Below are 16,792 nucleotides of genomic sequence, written 5' to 3' on the forward strand. Positions count from 1 at the left end.
GAGCCTGGCTTTGCGTCGTCACCAATGGACGACCCGGTCTTCTCTAGGCGAGAGATAGCCATGTTGTGCACCGTGATCTGATTCTTGAGGTCACTGACGTCGCCTTTGATCGTGGGAATCTGGCCGACCATCACTGCGAGGGACTTCAGTTGAGTTGAGATGTTGCCGAGCTGCTTGACAACGTCGTCGATCATCTTCGCAGCGTCGGCCATTGGGATCGAAAGAGCTGTCTCTGATACCAAGTTATCACGGCTGGCAACAGAGAATAGCGAGCGGAGCTAATAGCAGTGAGATGTCGCTGGGCGCGACCGAGGAACCATGCGCTTGAACTTGGGTGGCACCATGGTGGCTGCGCCCAAGAGCAAGGCACGAGATAGATATTTGTTTTGGGTCTAAATTGCTTGCTTGCTTCCTTGATTCTCTCGATTACATTATATAGATGGTCCAACAAACTCTTAGCTAACTCCAACTCTATCCAATCAAACTGAATCTAAACTATTTCCAAATCTATCCTGATCTAGGTTGCCGAAGAAGTTTCCTTTGCAACTTCCTCGTCTCCTGGGCATGCATGGCTCGCACGACGTCACCGGTACGTCTACCCCCTCATGACACTGTGCAGTGGTGGCATCATTACTAAACTCCATCAGGAAACAGCACTGCTAACTATCTATGTTCAGAACTGGGGCTAGTTCCTCCTTGCACTTCTCAAGAAGGACGAGGTCCTGGTGATCTCTCGCAGCGGCTTGTCCGTGAACCGGATGAGATTGTAGGACCACGCGCCGGCCACTGTGCCGCCGATCGGGCCGGCTAAGTACACCCAGATGCCGGTGTAGCGGCCGACGACGATCGCCGGGCCTAGGGTCCTCGCCGGGTTCATGGACGCCCCTGATATAGGCCTGCAGTGCAGCAAGTATTTCCATTAGTTTGCAGATATGGCCATTTACGCGCATGGTGTTACTAATTCTATATTATATTTCATTTACCCGGCAAAGAGGACGTTTAGCAGGACGGTGGCTCCAACTGCAAGGCCAGCGAGTTCACCAATCTGCACGTAGCAGGGATAATGACCGGTTAATTTATTCTTTTTTTCGCCTAGCTATATTCTATAGGGTTATTGTACCTCACCTTAATTCTAATGTCTAAGTCTAAATAAACTTATATTTAGATTTGAAGAGAGTATTATGAACATTATTAGTATTTTGTAAGGCACACAAGTCTTGGTGTGTGCAGGTGCGTGCGTAAACAGTGACAGGCAACCAGAATCAAGCAAGAAATCAATGCTCAGAGTAGCGATGGTGAATAAAGTCCTGGGTCATTATAGTAACGTTAAGCACCTCGAGTTTTATTGTTTACAGCTTTGTTTAATTCCGAATAGTATCGCAAATTAATACTTTTTTGTAACCTTTGAACTAAAGACGAGCATGTGAGGATTAATTGTCGAAGTTCAGGGAGGACAATAGCTGCTTACTGCCCCATGGCGATTGTAGAGATAGAGACGACAAATTGGAACAGTATGATCCATGAGTAGTAGTCAAAGTTTTTAAAGTTCAACTATATCTAATATATGACTATATTTATTTTTGATCCGCTAGTGGTTAACACATGCTATTGTTTTTTTTTTCGGTGTTTGTGTTAAGACTTAAAAGTGACGTGCAACCAGAATCCAACTAGAAATCAACGCTCAGAATGGCGATGGTTAACATAGTTATCAGATCATTTCTTTTATTTAATGATGATCATATCACCTCTATTTTTTATTTCTAAAGGATATGTTTAATTCTGATTAGTTTACAGGACAAGTGACGTAGTAAAATATACAACGATGGTCAGAGTTGAGGTGGGAACTACATTTGGCTAAAGTCCTGTAAAAGCCTCCAAAAAAGGCTAGGTCAAAAAGACCCTTATGAAAAAAAGAGTTGAGGTGGGAAAGGTCTCTGCTTACGGCTCTGTTGTCCGTGGCGACGCCTGACACGACGAACATGAGGTTGAAGGAGATGATGAACTCGATCACCAGCGACTGCACGTCCGACCCCGCCGGCACCGTCCCGAAGAAGTGCTCCCGCGCGTTCCCGAACAGCAGCCGCAGCGTCAGGCTCGCCGCCGTCGACCCCATCATCTGCGCCGCCGCGTACGCCGGCACCTATGCACCAGTCAGCAACAGCAACGTAACGGATGCTTTCATGCATGGTCGTCGCGAGAACTCTCTGTGGCAGGCTGGCGGCTGCAGCAACGTTACATACCTGCTTCCAGGGGAAGCGGCCGCAGGTGGCGAAGGCGATGGAGACGGCGGGGTTGAGGTGCGCGCCGGAGATGTGGCCGACGGAGTAGACCATCACCATGACGGCGAGGCCCCAGACGACGCAGATGCCAGGGAACGTCACCGTGCCGCCCGTTCGTAGGTTCACCGCCACCGCCGCGCAACCGGCGAAGATGAGAAAGTAGGTCCCGAAGATCTCCGCCAGGATCTACAGCCAAATGATCGATCATCCAACGCAGGCTAGCCACGATCGAGCAGAATTATATGTCGCATTCAGATGTATCGGTTGCTTGCCCTAGTTGCCAACTGATTCTTTATTTGCTATGCTGATTAGTTGGATAACTATTGCAGGTGGTGACCAAATGCAGCTATGCTAAGTCCAGCTGTTGCCCGATGTGAACTTGCATGATTGCCTCACGAAGGCGACAAAATATGAACTCGCACGAATGAACAAGAATTCCTTGTTTTTTTTCTATAGCCGCCGTGTATTACAATATTGTTCTGATTTTGGCCTATCTCATGTGCATAGCAGATCGAACCACATGAGAAATTCGCATCTTGTTCCTTTGCTTTGTCTGGTACCCTTTTACAGTGTTTGAACACTGCTGCTTCATCCCTCCCCCCCTCCCCTCCCCCTGAATTATGGAACCCATGGCCATGGATTCGAAGAACTCTTCTTTGAGATTTGCTAAACATGCAAGAGCCATTTCTACGACGAACGAATCATGCTTTGCGAATTACAAGAAACTTACTTTGCTAGACATGATGCAAGAGCCGTACCTTCTGCATGAACTGGACAGAGAACATGGGGCAGTTGACGGCTCCATCTTGCTCTGTACTCTCACACCTTGCTTGATCTCCTCCTCTGCCTTCCTCCAGTGATACAGTGCTTTCGTGCAGGCCGTTTGCAAGCTCTACTCCTGCCATCTCTTCTCTCTCTATCTCTCTCGGTATCAGCCGGATCTCAGGGTTTTGATCCGTTCTCCTCTGCAGCCTGTGTAGATGGAACTGGGAGGAGAGTAGGATGCAGCTTGGTCTACTATTTATGGGATCCAGCCCCAGCTAGATAATACTCCAAGCTAGCTGCATCCGTGCATGTCCCTTCAATTTTTCTAAAAAAAATCTGGATTGGCTTCTCGACCAGTGACCACGGAGACTAGTGTATCCTTGCATCGTGCATGTGTCCGGAAATGCTGTGCATACTCACGAATTTCTCAAAATAAAATTAATATAAACTCCATCACGTGAAACGTTGACGAGTAGCTGTCCCGTGATCAGGGTAGCGGCTGATTCAGAACTCGAACCCTGCGGGGTTATCTCCTTTCGAATGTTTGACATTTTATTGGCCTTTTACGTAATCTGCTTTACTACGATCTTTGGAATTTATCGACTTCTACATGAAAACATGAACAGAAAGACGATGTTATTTTTCAATAAACGAACTACTATGGAGCCAAAGTTTTGGATCCCACCGAAAGATTATGTACGTGTTTAAGTTAATTTGTAAGCAGATTTTATCAATTCCTAGCAACACCTTCTGTAATAAACTGGTTTCAGTTTTCTATATAAATCATCAACGATTGAATCAGCAAAACAATTTTCATGACTGTGGATTGTCGGTTTTCTCAAATATCAAATATCCAAAAGGCTGAATTCCGATCTTTACGAAGTCCAACGTGGACTTTTCTTTTGACAATCGAAGATTGGAAATCAATTTGCTAAAGTCACTAAAACAATTATTTGTATCACGTTAATCATCAGGTGTATCTCCAATCCAAGTGGTTTTGACCTGTTTCGATAAGATCTTGCCAATGACTCGGCGAATCGTCCTCAAAGTAAAGGAGTTCTCGGTGCATATCTTACCAGGATGATCATGGCATTGAGGATGCTCCCAGCTTCACGGGGAAGAAAAAAAGGCTCATCGTTTTGTCCTACTGGCGCATCAATTCATGCGACTGCACAGGTTAAAAATTTAACTTACGGCTGAATTGTAGATATTTATGTTAATAATAGTTGTATGCTAAGATACATCAAATATTTATATTTAAATATTAGAATATAAAATATAAATGTAATTTTTTTCATAATATTGGAATCATGTTTATTATTTGTGAATAGATCTAATTTATAATTTATAATTTTATGTGTTATGCAAATTAATTTTTATTTGTTTCTTGATGTTTTGAAATTATTATTATTTTTAATGTCCTCATCGTATCTCATATTATTTTTTAAATACATTATAAATTCTTTAATATTATTTTTGTGTGATAATCTGTAATATGTTTGCGTTCTATTATTTTTATTTTGTAATGTTTGATTATAATTGATTTGGAAAAGTGTGTTGATTGCTAACGTAACTAAGTTGGAGTTTGCTAACGTTACCTTATTGGATAAATGGTATCTACAACAAAAAAGGAAGGAAAGGCAAGACAAGAAGTAGTCTTGGAGTTGGACTCTATGATTTGTTTTTTAATCTTCTACATTGTTTCGTCTAGTTGTTGATCTATGGTTACAGTTAGTCAATCAATTAATTTAACGGTTGGATGTTTTGCTTTTTTATAGAAATTTCTAGGATTTTATTAGGATTAACTTGCAGACACCAAAATGAGCTTTCAATTAGTGAATATAAGATAAGATGGTATTTGTGTTGATTTGGTGTCAAACTCGAAGTCCTTGATCACTTCAATAAGCTAGACCCCCAACTTGTGCAAATTAAATAGTACCCCTATCATCTATGAGGTTTTATTCTTTTTAGAAGATATGATCTTTATTTGATCCGAGCAATAAGAATCAAGGTTTGGAGTGCACGGAATGTTGGCAACATAGTAGAAAATAATCTAGGCCACAATGTTCTCACTAGTCACTTTCAGATTCTCTCTCTTTCTCAAAATGTTCTCACTAGTCCCTTTCAGATTCTCTCTCTTTCTCACAATGTTCTCTCTCGCACACACATAGGAGCTAGTCTCTTTTAGATTAATCGATTCTCCGAGATTTCTTTTTTTTTAATAAGAATGATGACCAGAGAGAATAGATACTTATATTTTTTTATAAAATAGATAACATACTCTTTGTTCATCTAACGCTACTCAAAAATACACAAATAGAAATATAAACTTTAGAGAAACAAAGGGAGGAAGAAAATTCGAAAGACAATATGACTTCACGGATAGAGTATGAATCATAGGCTCTATTTAAGATTATTCTATGTGGCTTTGAGCACAAAAACTAGAAATTTGAACGAAGAATAAAACAAAAAGACAATCACCGAAAGAAGCAACTCTCCAAGTTGACGGTTTAGAGACAAGAGGATTCAAGACTCTCTTAAATACATAAGTATATAAACGTTTATGCCTTTAACAATAAGAAGAACAACTTCCCAAGGTTAAAAAATCACAGCCTAAAACAAAAAAAAAATCAACAAGAAAATCACAACCGAAAAAAGAAACCTTCCAAACTTGCAAGGGAACCAATAGAGAGAGACTGGAAGGAGGGGAATTCAAGCATACACAAAAATATAAACTTCAATACTCAAAGAGATCAACCCTATTTTAGGCAGATTACAAGAAGTTGTCTCTCAAAAAAAATTCTCACCTATTACATAGGATAATCATTCATCTTACTCTCACCTAAAACTCTAGCACTAGGCTCTCAAATGGGTGGCACAAGGGGCTCAAATGGTTGGTTCAAACTCTCTGATAGCTCTACCCCTCTATTTATAGGCCTAGAAAACTTGACCTCTAAGTTTCTTAGCTTGTTATCAAAATATATCTCTCTTGTAGTATACTCCTACGTACCACTAAGGGTATTTTGGTCCATTTCTTACTCTGTTTATTGAACAGCTGCGACACCTTCATGACTTAGTTTCGCCTCGACACAAGCTTCGCGATGGTGTCACATACTCCTTTAGTCCTCCCACAATTTTGAGGTCCAACCATAAAACCCCCTGCACGCTTCTCAAAGTGTGACTCGTCACTTACTTACACCTTAAGCAAGCGCTCTGATATCGATATGTGCACTCCTCCTTGTGATCTTGACCGCCGACAAGTCTCTCCCGCTCCTGATCCCTCAGATCGCCTTGTCACTTGCACTGGCATCCCTTTCGTTTGAATTTGTCAACATATCGTCTTCATCCTCCATTTCATACTTTGCTTGACCTCCACGTGTACAGCTAAAATCACCCTTGACTCTACTTGATCTCCTTGATCCTCCGACACCAAGCACCTGCTTGGCCCCGATCTCCCACCGTTGACCGCCAAGTTGCATCTGTCACCTGCACACCATGAGACAGACAAACACATTTATCTAACTCCAGTCCATAATCAAAATTCTTAAACAAGCTCAAGCAATCCAAAACTTGACAAACCAAATCGACAACATTATCAATTACCCATCACATATAAACCAAGGTACATTTCAACTTGGTTTTCTCAATCTCCCCCTTGATGAGTGAATTGACAACACCTTAAAGCACAAAGATTTTAGTTTGAAGAAGATACGCTCATCCAAGTGACAAAAAACTCAAGAAAGAATAAAAACATGTCACTTGGTATAAAAAAGATTACATAAGGACTAAGAGAGACAAAGAAATCCAAAAACCTCAAAAGAGCAATAAAAGCTCAAAAACACAAAATCAAATGCTCCCCTTGATGAATGCATATTTTTCATTTATGCAAGATTCTTCTTTGTGAGTTGGTGCATATTTTTTATTTCTCCCATTTTTCATTTATTTCTCCCCTTTGGCAATGCAAATATCAAGGATAAAATATTGTGCAACGTATGAACATACAAACCTAATGAGTTTTCACAAGTATATCATAAAGCATTTGCAAATGCTAGAAACATCAAAGGGTTACGGAAAGTAGAGGATGGAGCTCGCAATTGCACAAAAGGCTTAAAAAGAGACAGTGACACAAAAACATGAAGCTTCACTATGTAAACCTGAAGAATTGGTTGGCGCATATAATTTTACATAGTTGAATCATGTTCAAAGCAACCACTACATAACTATCCATTCGTGCCGAGGCAATACAAACATTAAGAACTAGCCAACTTCAATCTCAAACTAGGCAAACAATCATTCATGACAGTAAGCTTTGCAAACACTCATATATAAAACCAAGACTTAGTTAGATCAAGTGATTAAAATAAAATTAACCTTTTGGGCATATTTTTTTTCATTTTTATCCTCATGTTGCCTCTTATCCAAGCGAAGTGTCGCATGACTGGGTACGACAAACACCTTGAGGCTTCAAGATAATTGTATTGGATCACATTTTTGCGCAAGAAACTTGATTTTCACAAGATTATTCAAATTTCACTAGTTATCAAGTTTTCACAAGATCAAGTCAAGTAGTGTCCTTACGACACAAGGAACACATATCCCCCTAAAGTTCTATCATGAGCTAAACATTTGACAATGGCAGAAAACATAATGCAATATTCCCCAATCCACTAACTTAAACAAAGTAGCCTGGAGCAAGATATTCATCAAACTAGCATTAACACAAGTATTGATTAAGCCAAAGTAATTACAAATATGGTGATCAAGAATGTAACATTTCATAGTCTACATGATTCATAAAACTGCTAAATTTCGTCTTAAGAAAAGCTAGCTTGCTTGAAATGTTTCACGTCAAAGCATCAAGAGGAGTCTAAAATTAAAAGCTTGCTTTGCACAACTATTCAACTTAATCCAAATTCAATTCTAGCAAACAAAAATGCTAAAGATATACAAGTCAAAGCTTAACTATTATGATTATCTTACATGATGCGATGCAATGCAAATACTATAAAAGTAAGATACAGTATATACAAAGGCAACTCTTCCTCACACAGTATCATAAGGATGATACACACTAAGCTCTCACATTAAATAGGCAAATCTAGTAGCATCTAGAGGTTTTGATGAAGATATTGGTTAGCTGGTGTTGGGTATCAATGTATTTCAAGTCTATGTCCCCCTTCTCATTGTCATCTCTCAGAAAATGGAACCTCACATCTATGTGTTTGGCTCTGGAGTACTTAGACTGGATTATTGGCTAGGTTTATGGTACTGGTGTTTTAATACAAAAGTGACACACTCTTTTGATCACCTGGACACTCAAAGATAGAACTAGCACAGGGGGTTGATTCATTAAAAGTCACATCACGGGATTCTATGATGGTGTTAGTGTCAAAATTGTAAACCCTGTAAGTACGACTATGAAGAGAATACCCTAAGATAATACCATCAGAAGAACACGACTCGGACTTGTTAAGATTGCAACACTTTAGGATGAAGCACCGGCAACTGAAAACTCTCAAATGTGAAACCTTTGGTTTCCTCCCAAAGCGCAACTCATAAGAAATCAAATTCAAGATCAAGCACAAGAAAAATCCGATTTGAGATATAGCACGCTGTGCTAATGGCCTCAGCCCAAAATTTCCTAGGAGCCCTATTGATGCTCAATGTCATGTTCAAGGTAGAAAGCATCAAAGAGATAGTTCTTCAACTCGGTACCATTATCACTACGAATTGCTTTCAATGCACTTGGAGTTCTTTGAACAATCTCAAAGCTAAGCTTTAAAAGTGTAAGAACACTTCATCTTTGCTTACAAGAAAGAAGACCCAAGAGTAGCGAGAGTAATCGTTAACAATAACAAGTAAATACCACTTCCAACCCGCCGAACGAACCTAGGAAGGACCAACAATATCCATATGGAGAAGTTCTCTCGATCGTTCAGTTATCACCAGATTGACTGGTGGGTGAGGAGCGGCAACCACCTTGCCATACCGACAAGGAGCACAAAGAAGGTTCTTCTCAAACTTGAGCTTGGGCAATCCTCGGATCAAGCCTGGGGCACTCAAATGAGTAAACAAATCAAAGCTCATATGCCCTAATCTCCTATGACACATCCAAAGCTCAAAAGAAGGTTGAGCAAGTAAACACCGAGAAGAACCAGAAACCTAAGAAAAGTCGGCTCCAAAAACTCTCTCAACTCGATAAATCCTGCAAATCAAAGCACCAGAAGAATCAAGAACTCAAGAAGTATCGCACTTGAAGCGCACTTTCAAGTCCTCATCTAGCAACTGAGATATATAAAGCAGGTTGTATCTCAGATGCTCAACCAAATCCACATCTTTGAGAGTAACACTCTCATTTACCTTTACTGTTCCTTTAGCCTTCACTCTACCTTTTTTATCATCCCCGAAAGTGATGTACTCGTGATGCTTTGTTGGGGTGAGACTAGAGAACCATGATGAATCTCCAGTCATGTGGTATGAACAACCGGAGTTAATGAGCCACTTGTTCTCCAGGTCTCCACCTGCCACCTACATAGAAGAAGAATAGAAGATAGATGGCTCAGTACTGGGGTTAGTCAAAAACCTCTTGGGAGTCCAGTAGTGGGTGATCCGCCTTGAAGCTGAAACAATAGGAGCATGCAACTCAACACCAACACACTGGGGATGAGTACCATGATGGGAAACACGCAGTCCACCAAAGCGCTGGGACTCAAAGCCTCTTACACGTGGACAAAAACCATATGAGTCATGGTAAAATCCACACCGGGAAATACCTCTAGGAAGAGATTGAAAAGCGCTAGAGACTCATAGGTAGGAGCGAGGAAAAGGCTCATGTACACCAACAGAGGGGCGGTACATGTCCCGAGTACTCCACTCCCACTCACGCCTCTCATCTCTCCTACGACGAAAGCAAAACTCAACAAGGTGATCCTCTCTCTTGCAGTAGGTGCAGTGATAGCGTCTCTCAAAAACTCGACTGCTAGTTACCTTATCCTCTCTCATAGGTACCCTCATTTTAGGCTGTGGAGCTCTCTTAGGTATGGGTTTATTATTTGTAGATTACAGGGTAGGCTTATTCTTTTCTGGCATAGATTGTGAGGCATTGATCTTGACTTTCTCTGACTCAAGGGTAGTGGGTGAGGTGAATACAGTTTTGCCATAATTGGTGTAGGCAACTCTCTCAAAACCTAAACCCAAAGCTAACCTAGCCTTATCAGTATACATCTTGGTCTTAGCCAAGATCAAATCTATTTTTCCCTTGCCTTATGAGCACTTCTCCATAAGAGAAATGAGGTACTCATTCTCAGCCATGAGCTTTTCAACTTGCCCTCTAACCCAGCTGAGTTTGTCCTTAAGGATCATGCAAGTGGGACACTTAGGCTGCACATTCATAAAACTCTCAGCACTCTCCAATCTAGACTCTAGCTCTTTTATGTGCTTATCTTTTACTTCATCATCCTTTGAAAGCAAAGGATAATTCTTGCAAGTTCCTAAGAAAGTAGGTCTATACTCCTCCTCAAGGAGCTTCTTCTCAGCAGTCTCAAGCCGACTGGCGATTTGAGCATGCACATTTTGAAGCTCGACAAACTGACTCATGACAACCAAGCAACTCTCATAATCCTCATCCTCAACCTTGGACTTACATCTAAGAAACTCAAGCTCAGAAGAAACAAACTCATACTTAGGCCTAAGCTCCTTCAACTCACGAATAACTTTTTTAAGTAACATATCCTGGTTAACTAGAGCATCATTCAAGGTATCGACTTGGATGGAAAGCTAGTCATAGGAAGGTAATACCTCAGAGGAATTAAGCTTAGGGTCGCTATCGTTGTTGTCATCTGCCATGAAGCAGAAGCTACTGAAGTCCTTAGCCTTTTTCTTGTTCTTCACTTATGGTTCCTCCTCCTTTGAGCTCTCCTCCTCACTTGATAAGGTGTCGATGTCACTGAGAGCTATCACGAACGCCCTAGAAGCTGCCTTGGCCATCTTCTTGGCCATCTTATCATGGTTCTTCTTGAAGAAGAGCTTCTTGTTCTTCTTCTTTTGCTTGTTATAGTCATAGTCGTTGTCCTCCCTCTTCTTGAGCTTGGGGCAGTCCGCCTTGAAGTGAGTGATATCACCACATTCAAAACAAGCATAGGAGCTCCCTCTCCTCTGGTCTCTCCTATCGTTGTAGAAGCGGGTGAAGTTTTTTACGATGAGAGCAAGGTCCTCATCATCTAGTGCATCCACCTACTCTTCTGTGATAGAAATCAAGGAAGACAAAGCCAAATCACTAGGTGAGGTGTGAGCACAAGAAAAACTAGCTCCAGCCTGATTGCCACCATTTGGTTCAGAAACCAACGCTATGTTCTAAGACATAGGGTTTCCGAGGCCAATCCAAGTCACCTTGGCTATCGCAATGGACTTGAGCTTGCTAAAGAGTTCATCACAAGTTAACGTGTTGTAACTTGGTGACTCTTCAAAGCTTGAGATCTTCACTTCTCATATGCTACGGTCAAGAGCACAAAGAAGCTTGATCACCCTTTTATGGTCAAAGTAGCGTAAAACACCAGTGGATCTAAGGTTGCTTATAATTCTATCAAAATAAGCAAACATAGCATCCAAAGATTCACCAGGCCCTTACACAAATATTTGGTATTCTTCGTTGTTAGTGTTTTGTTGTCTGGTTTTAATTTGATTAGTGCCTTCATAGAAGACACTCAGAGTAGTCTAGATCTCTCGGGCAGTACAGAGGTGCTAAACACTATCAAACTCATTCTGACTTAGGCTAGTGAACAAAATATTTGTGGCCTTATTGTTGGCCTCATACTGTTTGATTTGAACCTAAGTCATGCGAGCAGCAGGGATCTCGTAGTTGGAATTAACTACTTCCGATATTGCACAGTCTTGGCTTAAAAGATAAGTCTCCATGGGCACCTTCAATTATGAAAAGTCTCTTCTATCGAACAACGGAATCTTCCCACTTCTCTCCATGTTGCCTACGGATCACAAAGCCGGTTAAGGTCAACAAGTGATCAAACTGGCTCTAATACTAATTGTAGGACCGAGAACGACAACTAGAGGGGGGTGAATATGCTTCTTACAAATCTCTTACGAAATAGATGGCATACTCCTTGTTCACCCAACGCTTCTCAAAAACACACAAACAGAAGCATAAACTTTAGAGAGACAAAGTGAGAAAGAAAGTTCCAAGACAACATGACTCCGCGGATGGAATATGAACTATAGGCTCTATTTAAGACCATTTCATGTGTCTTTGAGCAGAAAAGCTTGAAATTTGAACGAAGAACAAAGGAAAAAGATAGTCACCAAAAGAAGCAACTCTCCAAGTTAATGGTCTAGAGACAAAGGGATTCAAGAAACTCTCAAATACATGAGTATATGAACGTTTATGCCTCTAGTAACAAGAATAATAACTTCCCAAGGTTGAAAAATTGTAGCTCCAAGGCAAAAAACGAAAATCAACAAGAAAATCACAACAAAAAAGGAAAACTTACAAACTTCCTAGGGAACCAATAGAGAGAGACTAAAAGGAGGGGAATTCAAACCTATGCAAAAACATAAACTTCATTATTCAAAGAGGTCAATCCTATTTTAAACAGATTATAAGAAGTTTTCTCTAAAAAAACTCTCACCTATTACATAGGCTAAGTACTCATCTCACTCTACTCTAAAACCCTAGCACTAGGCTCTGAAATGGGTGGCACAAGGGGCTCAAATGGCTGGTTCAAACTCTCTCATAGCACTACCCCTCTATTTATAGGTCTAGAAAACTTGAACCCTAAGTTTCCTACCTTGTTACCAAAATACCCCTCTTTTGTTTTACACTCCTACGTATCACCAAGAGTATTTTAATCCATTTCTTGTTGCGTCCATCGAACGGCCCTAGTACCTTCATGACTTAGCTTTGCCTCGACACAATCTTTATGGTGGTGCCACATACTCCTCTAGTCCTCCCACTGTTTTGAGGCCCATTCGTGAAATCCTCTACACGCTTCTCAAAGCGTGACTCGCCACTTGCTTACATCTTAAGCAAGCGCTCTGATGTCAACGTGTGTACTTCGTCTTGTGATCCTAACCATCGATAAGTCTCTCCCCTTCCTGATCCCTCGGGCCGCCTTGTCACTTGCACCGATATCCCTTTCACCTGACTTTGTCAACATGCCGTCTCCATCATCTATTTAATGTTTTGCTTGACCTCCACATGTACAACTAGGATCATCCTTGAATCCTAAAAGGATCGGTGATTTCCTAAGATAGGGGGTGAATTAGGACACTTACAAACTATTCGGCTCTAAAAACTACACAAGATAAATCTGTATCAATTTTTATCTAAATGTGCTCTAGGTTTATCTAGTGTGTCTACTCTACCGATCAAAGTGCTTGCAACCTATCTAAGAAGGTAAATTGCAAGAATGTAAATGCGGAAACATAAATAAGGTAGAGAGAATAAACTCGGCACAAGGTTGTCTATCTCGTGGTATCGATGACATGAATGTCACCCCTAGTCCACGTTAGAGCAACACAAAGGATATGCTCCCGATAAGTACCTGGTCATGGCTCTTGAGCCACAAAGTCACACAGATAAGACCTTCACCTAGATAAGCCACCAAGCCACCAAGGAAAGGTCTCATCACTAGCCTCTCTTCCGAACCCTTGTCGATGTGATCATCTTGGTGCTTGAGCCATCAAGGTAAGGGTCTCTGCATCCCCACACACGTGTCTTGCCACTGCTCCACACCAAGTTGGAGGGTCAACAAGCTTGAGCCACTAAGGCCCAAGATGTTGGCGAGTCACCAAGACTCCAAGGCATCGAAGTATCACTCGGTACAAGCTAGGATCACTCCTTGATCCCTTCTTCAAGCTGCAGTACATAGCTACAACTCACTCTAGGCCTATAAGCACTAAACACTCTCAAATCTTATGCTTAGTTACCTTAAATAATCGCTTTAAGCATTTTGGTAGCTTGGATGTCTTCTCAAGTGTGTATGAGTTTCCTCTAGACTCCAGCAACATGCCACATCTTCAAATAACTGAGTGGAGAGGTATTTATAGCATCAAACTCGCGCACTAACCGTTAATTCAACAGCTCAGAATAGTTGTTAACACCGGATGCTCTGGTGAGAACAATAGTACTAACACCGGATCATCCGGTGAGTACACTCTCACAAACTAGCCGTTGGAACCCCACTCAAGCCGTTGTGAACATCAGACACTGCGATGTATACTTCATCTCCATCCGAGCCAACTGCATCCTCTCTGTGTACAATGCTCTGGTTTAAGCATCCGGTACACATCACTTCATCATCGGATTATCCGATGCCTTGAACTTCGTTCTGCCTCTTTGCACTATTTATTGTCCGGTGTATTTTTTGGTTTAGCCTTGCTTCATCATCGGACCTTCCGTCATGTTGATCTTCGATCTTCCACGGTTGCAACCTTTTCCGATGGAAATGCTCTGGTATGTATCTTCCTATGATCACTGTATTATCCGGTGGATTGTTTCATTCTGTCTTTTGGATAGAAACACTCCAGTGTTGCCATTCTTTTATCATCGGTCTATCCGGTGAGGTTTAGCCTTCATTCTTCAGCATGGCACTGAATTCTGGAAGAATTGCTCTGGTGAGCACACTTGCTAATCACCGGACCTTCCGGTGAGGTCTTCAGACATCTCTCCTCCTTTGTCAAATATGCTCCGGTGAACTCAACACCCACAGCACCGGACCATCCGGTGAAACAAATCTGCCTAGGACTTCTCCAATTCAATCCAATTTTGTCCCAGCTATAGTGGCTTCTTCATGTATTACATCCATGAGACCTACTAACATATATTCTTGACAACATTTAGTCCTATTAACTATGTTTTCATTAATCAACAAGATCATAATCATGTCCTAAAAGGGTTATTTTCGCTACAACTCCGCCCAGCCTCCTTGATCGTCCGACACCAAGCACCCGCTTAGCCCAGATCACCCGCCGTCGACCGCCAAGTTGCATCCGTCACATGCACACTATGAGACAAACAAACATATTTATTTAACTCTAACTCTAGTTAGTCCATAATCAAAATACTCAAACCAACCTTAAGCAATCCAAAACTTGACAAACCAAATCGATAACCTTGTCAATCACTTATCATATATAAACCAAGATACATTTCAACTTGTTTCTCATTTAGCTTAAAAACATTCCGTGAAAATGTGTTATATGGGAAGCTAAACTGAAATGTTTTACAAGCACAAGTATTTAGCGTTATGTGACATGTGTAAATCCAACAAAGAAAAAGGAAAAGGAAAAGGATATTCTGCTTGGCTCATTGGTGTTTTTGATTTCTTTCACGGAGATTGGCGATGTACAATTACAAAATCCACATAATCTGCGCATTTTGAGGACACACAAAAACCAAAACTAATTTATAGCAGTTGCATCATCAGTTCACATTGAATTGTCCATTTGCCATCTAGGATCTTTTTCCTGAAAAGAATGTAGGAGCGTTGCCATTCATCAATTAAGCCCAAGCAAAGAATCCTGTACAGTGGCCTTACCTTAGTGTTCCAAGCGAGAAATAAATCAAAGATAGAAGAGAGCAAAGAAAACTACTGCAAACATTGTATAGTTCAAATTTAGAGAATTAGATATACTAACGTCAACTTGCTTTGTTTAACGTCTTCCTTGATCAGCTGGAAAATCTGGTCTGGATTTGCTCCCTTTTTGTGATACCCTCCGCTTCGACAATTCTGTTTGCATTTACTGACTTGCTATACAGAATTTCATCCATTCACAATTCGGACAAAAAAAGAAAGACGAGTTTGACGAATATTCTGTAAGGCACGAACCGCAAAACCTCAAGCCCAGTGGAAGTTACTCAAAAGTGAGTTTTTGAGCATTCTCAATGTTTCAAAGTTTTAGTGGACTCTCAACACTCTACATGCAATGTATAGAGCATTCTGAAGTTTTAACATGAGTGATAAGAAATGAAATATTTCTAGTAATTTCATAATTTTAGAGAATTCTGTTACTGCAGACATGGGACTGGGACGGGTGCTGGTGCTGTGCAACTGGGGACAAAGACATCCTTTACCACACATTTCCACATGCTAAATTTCCTTTGCCGCCAAATTTCTCTACTTGACTCCACATTATTGACATTGTATTGATTTTGTGCATGTTTTATCGTAACTACATAATCCATTTAGTAGAACATCCCTATACAGACAGATCTATGGAGCCAACTGTACATGCAAAGGATACCGCAGACGGCTTCAAACTAGAACTGTCTGAAACAATAGCGACAAGTAGTGTCAAAAAAGCGGGACGCTGTAGTACAGATAGTTACAAACTAGAATGATTTGTACTATTAATATAGACGATTCTAAGTTTAGAATCATCTGTACTAATAGTGTTTCACTTATTTTGAACGTATATCTTATATAGATTATTTTTATACAATGGTAGGTAACGAATGATAGGTGAGACGGTAAGGAAGTTTCGTGTGAGGTTAGATGTTACGGGTTCGACTCCTAAAAGACGAACTCGTATATTTCGCGTGAAAAATCATGTGACTTGCGACTACACCTACATAATAATATAGGGAGCTGGTGTGGGTAGGAAAAATGTTTTTTAGATTTTATTTTAGCTTAGAAAACTTAGTATAGATAGTTCCAATAACGAGCTGTCTGTACAAATAATTTGTACAGACGGTTCCAATAATAAGTCATCTGTACAAATGATTTGTACGGACAGTT

The 16,792-nt window shown here is 40.9% G+C and overlaps 1 protein-coding gene across 1 annotated transcript; it reads right to left on the reverse strand.

Annotated features, from left to right (window-relative positions):
* Positions 1 to 380: 380 nt before the first annotated feature.
* On the reverse strand, positions 381 to 3,486 carry LOC133885748 (aquaporin NIP1-3-like). The gene is made up of 5 exons (XM_062325490.1): positions 3,038 to 3,486; positions 2,241 to 2,465; positions 1,943 to 2,140; positions 984 to 1,045; positions 381 to 896 (listed from the first exon to the last, which is right to left on the reverse strand). The coding sequence occupies exons 1-5, from the start codon at positions 3,182 to 3,184 to the stop codon at positions 686 to 688; spliced, it is 843 nt and encodes a 280-aa protein (XP_062181474.1). The 5' UTR covers positions 3,185 to 3,486; the 3' UTR covers positions 381 to 685.
* Positions 3,487 to 16,792: the final 13,306 nt, after the last annotated feature.

This window comes from Phragmites australis, chromosome 11, assembly GCF_958298935.1.
Source record: "Phragmites australis chromosome 11, lpPhrAust1.1, whole genome shotgun sequence".
In the NCBI taxonomy this organism is placed as follows: Eukaryota; Viridiplantae; Streptophyta; class Magnoliopsida; order Poales; family Poaceae; genus Phragmites; species Phragmites australis.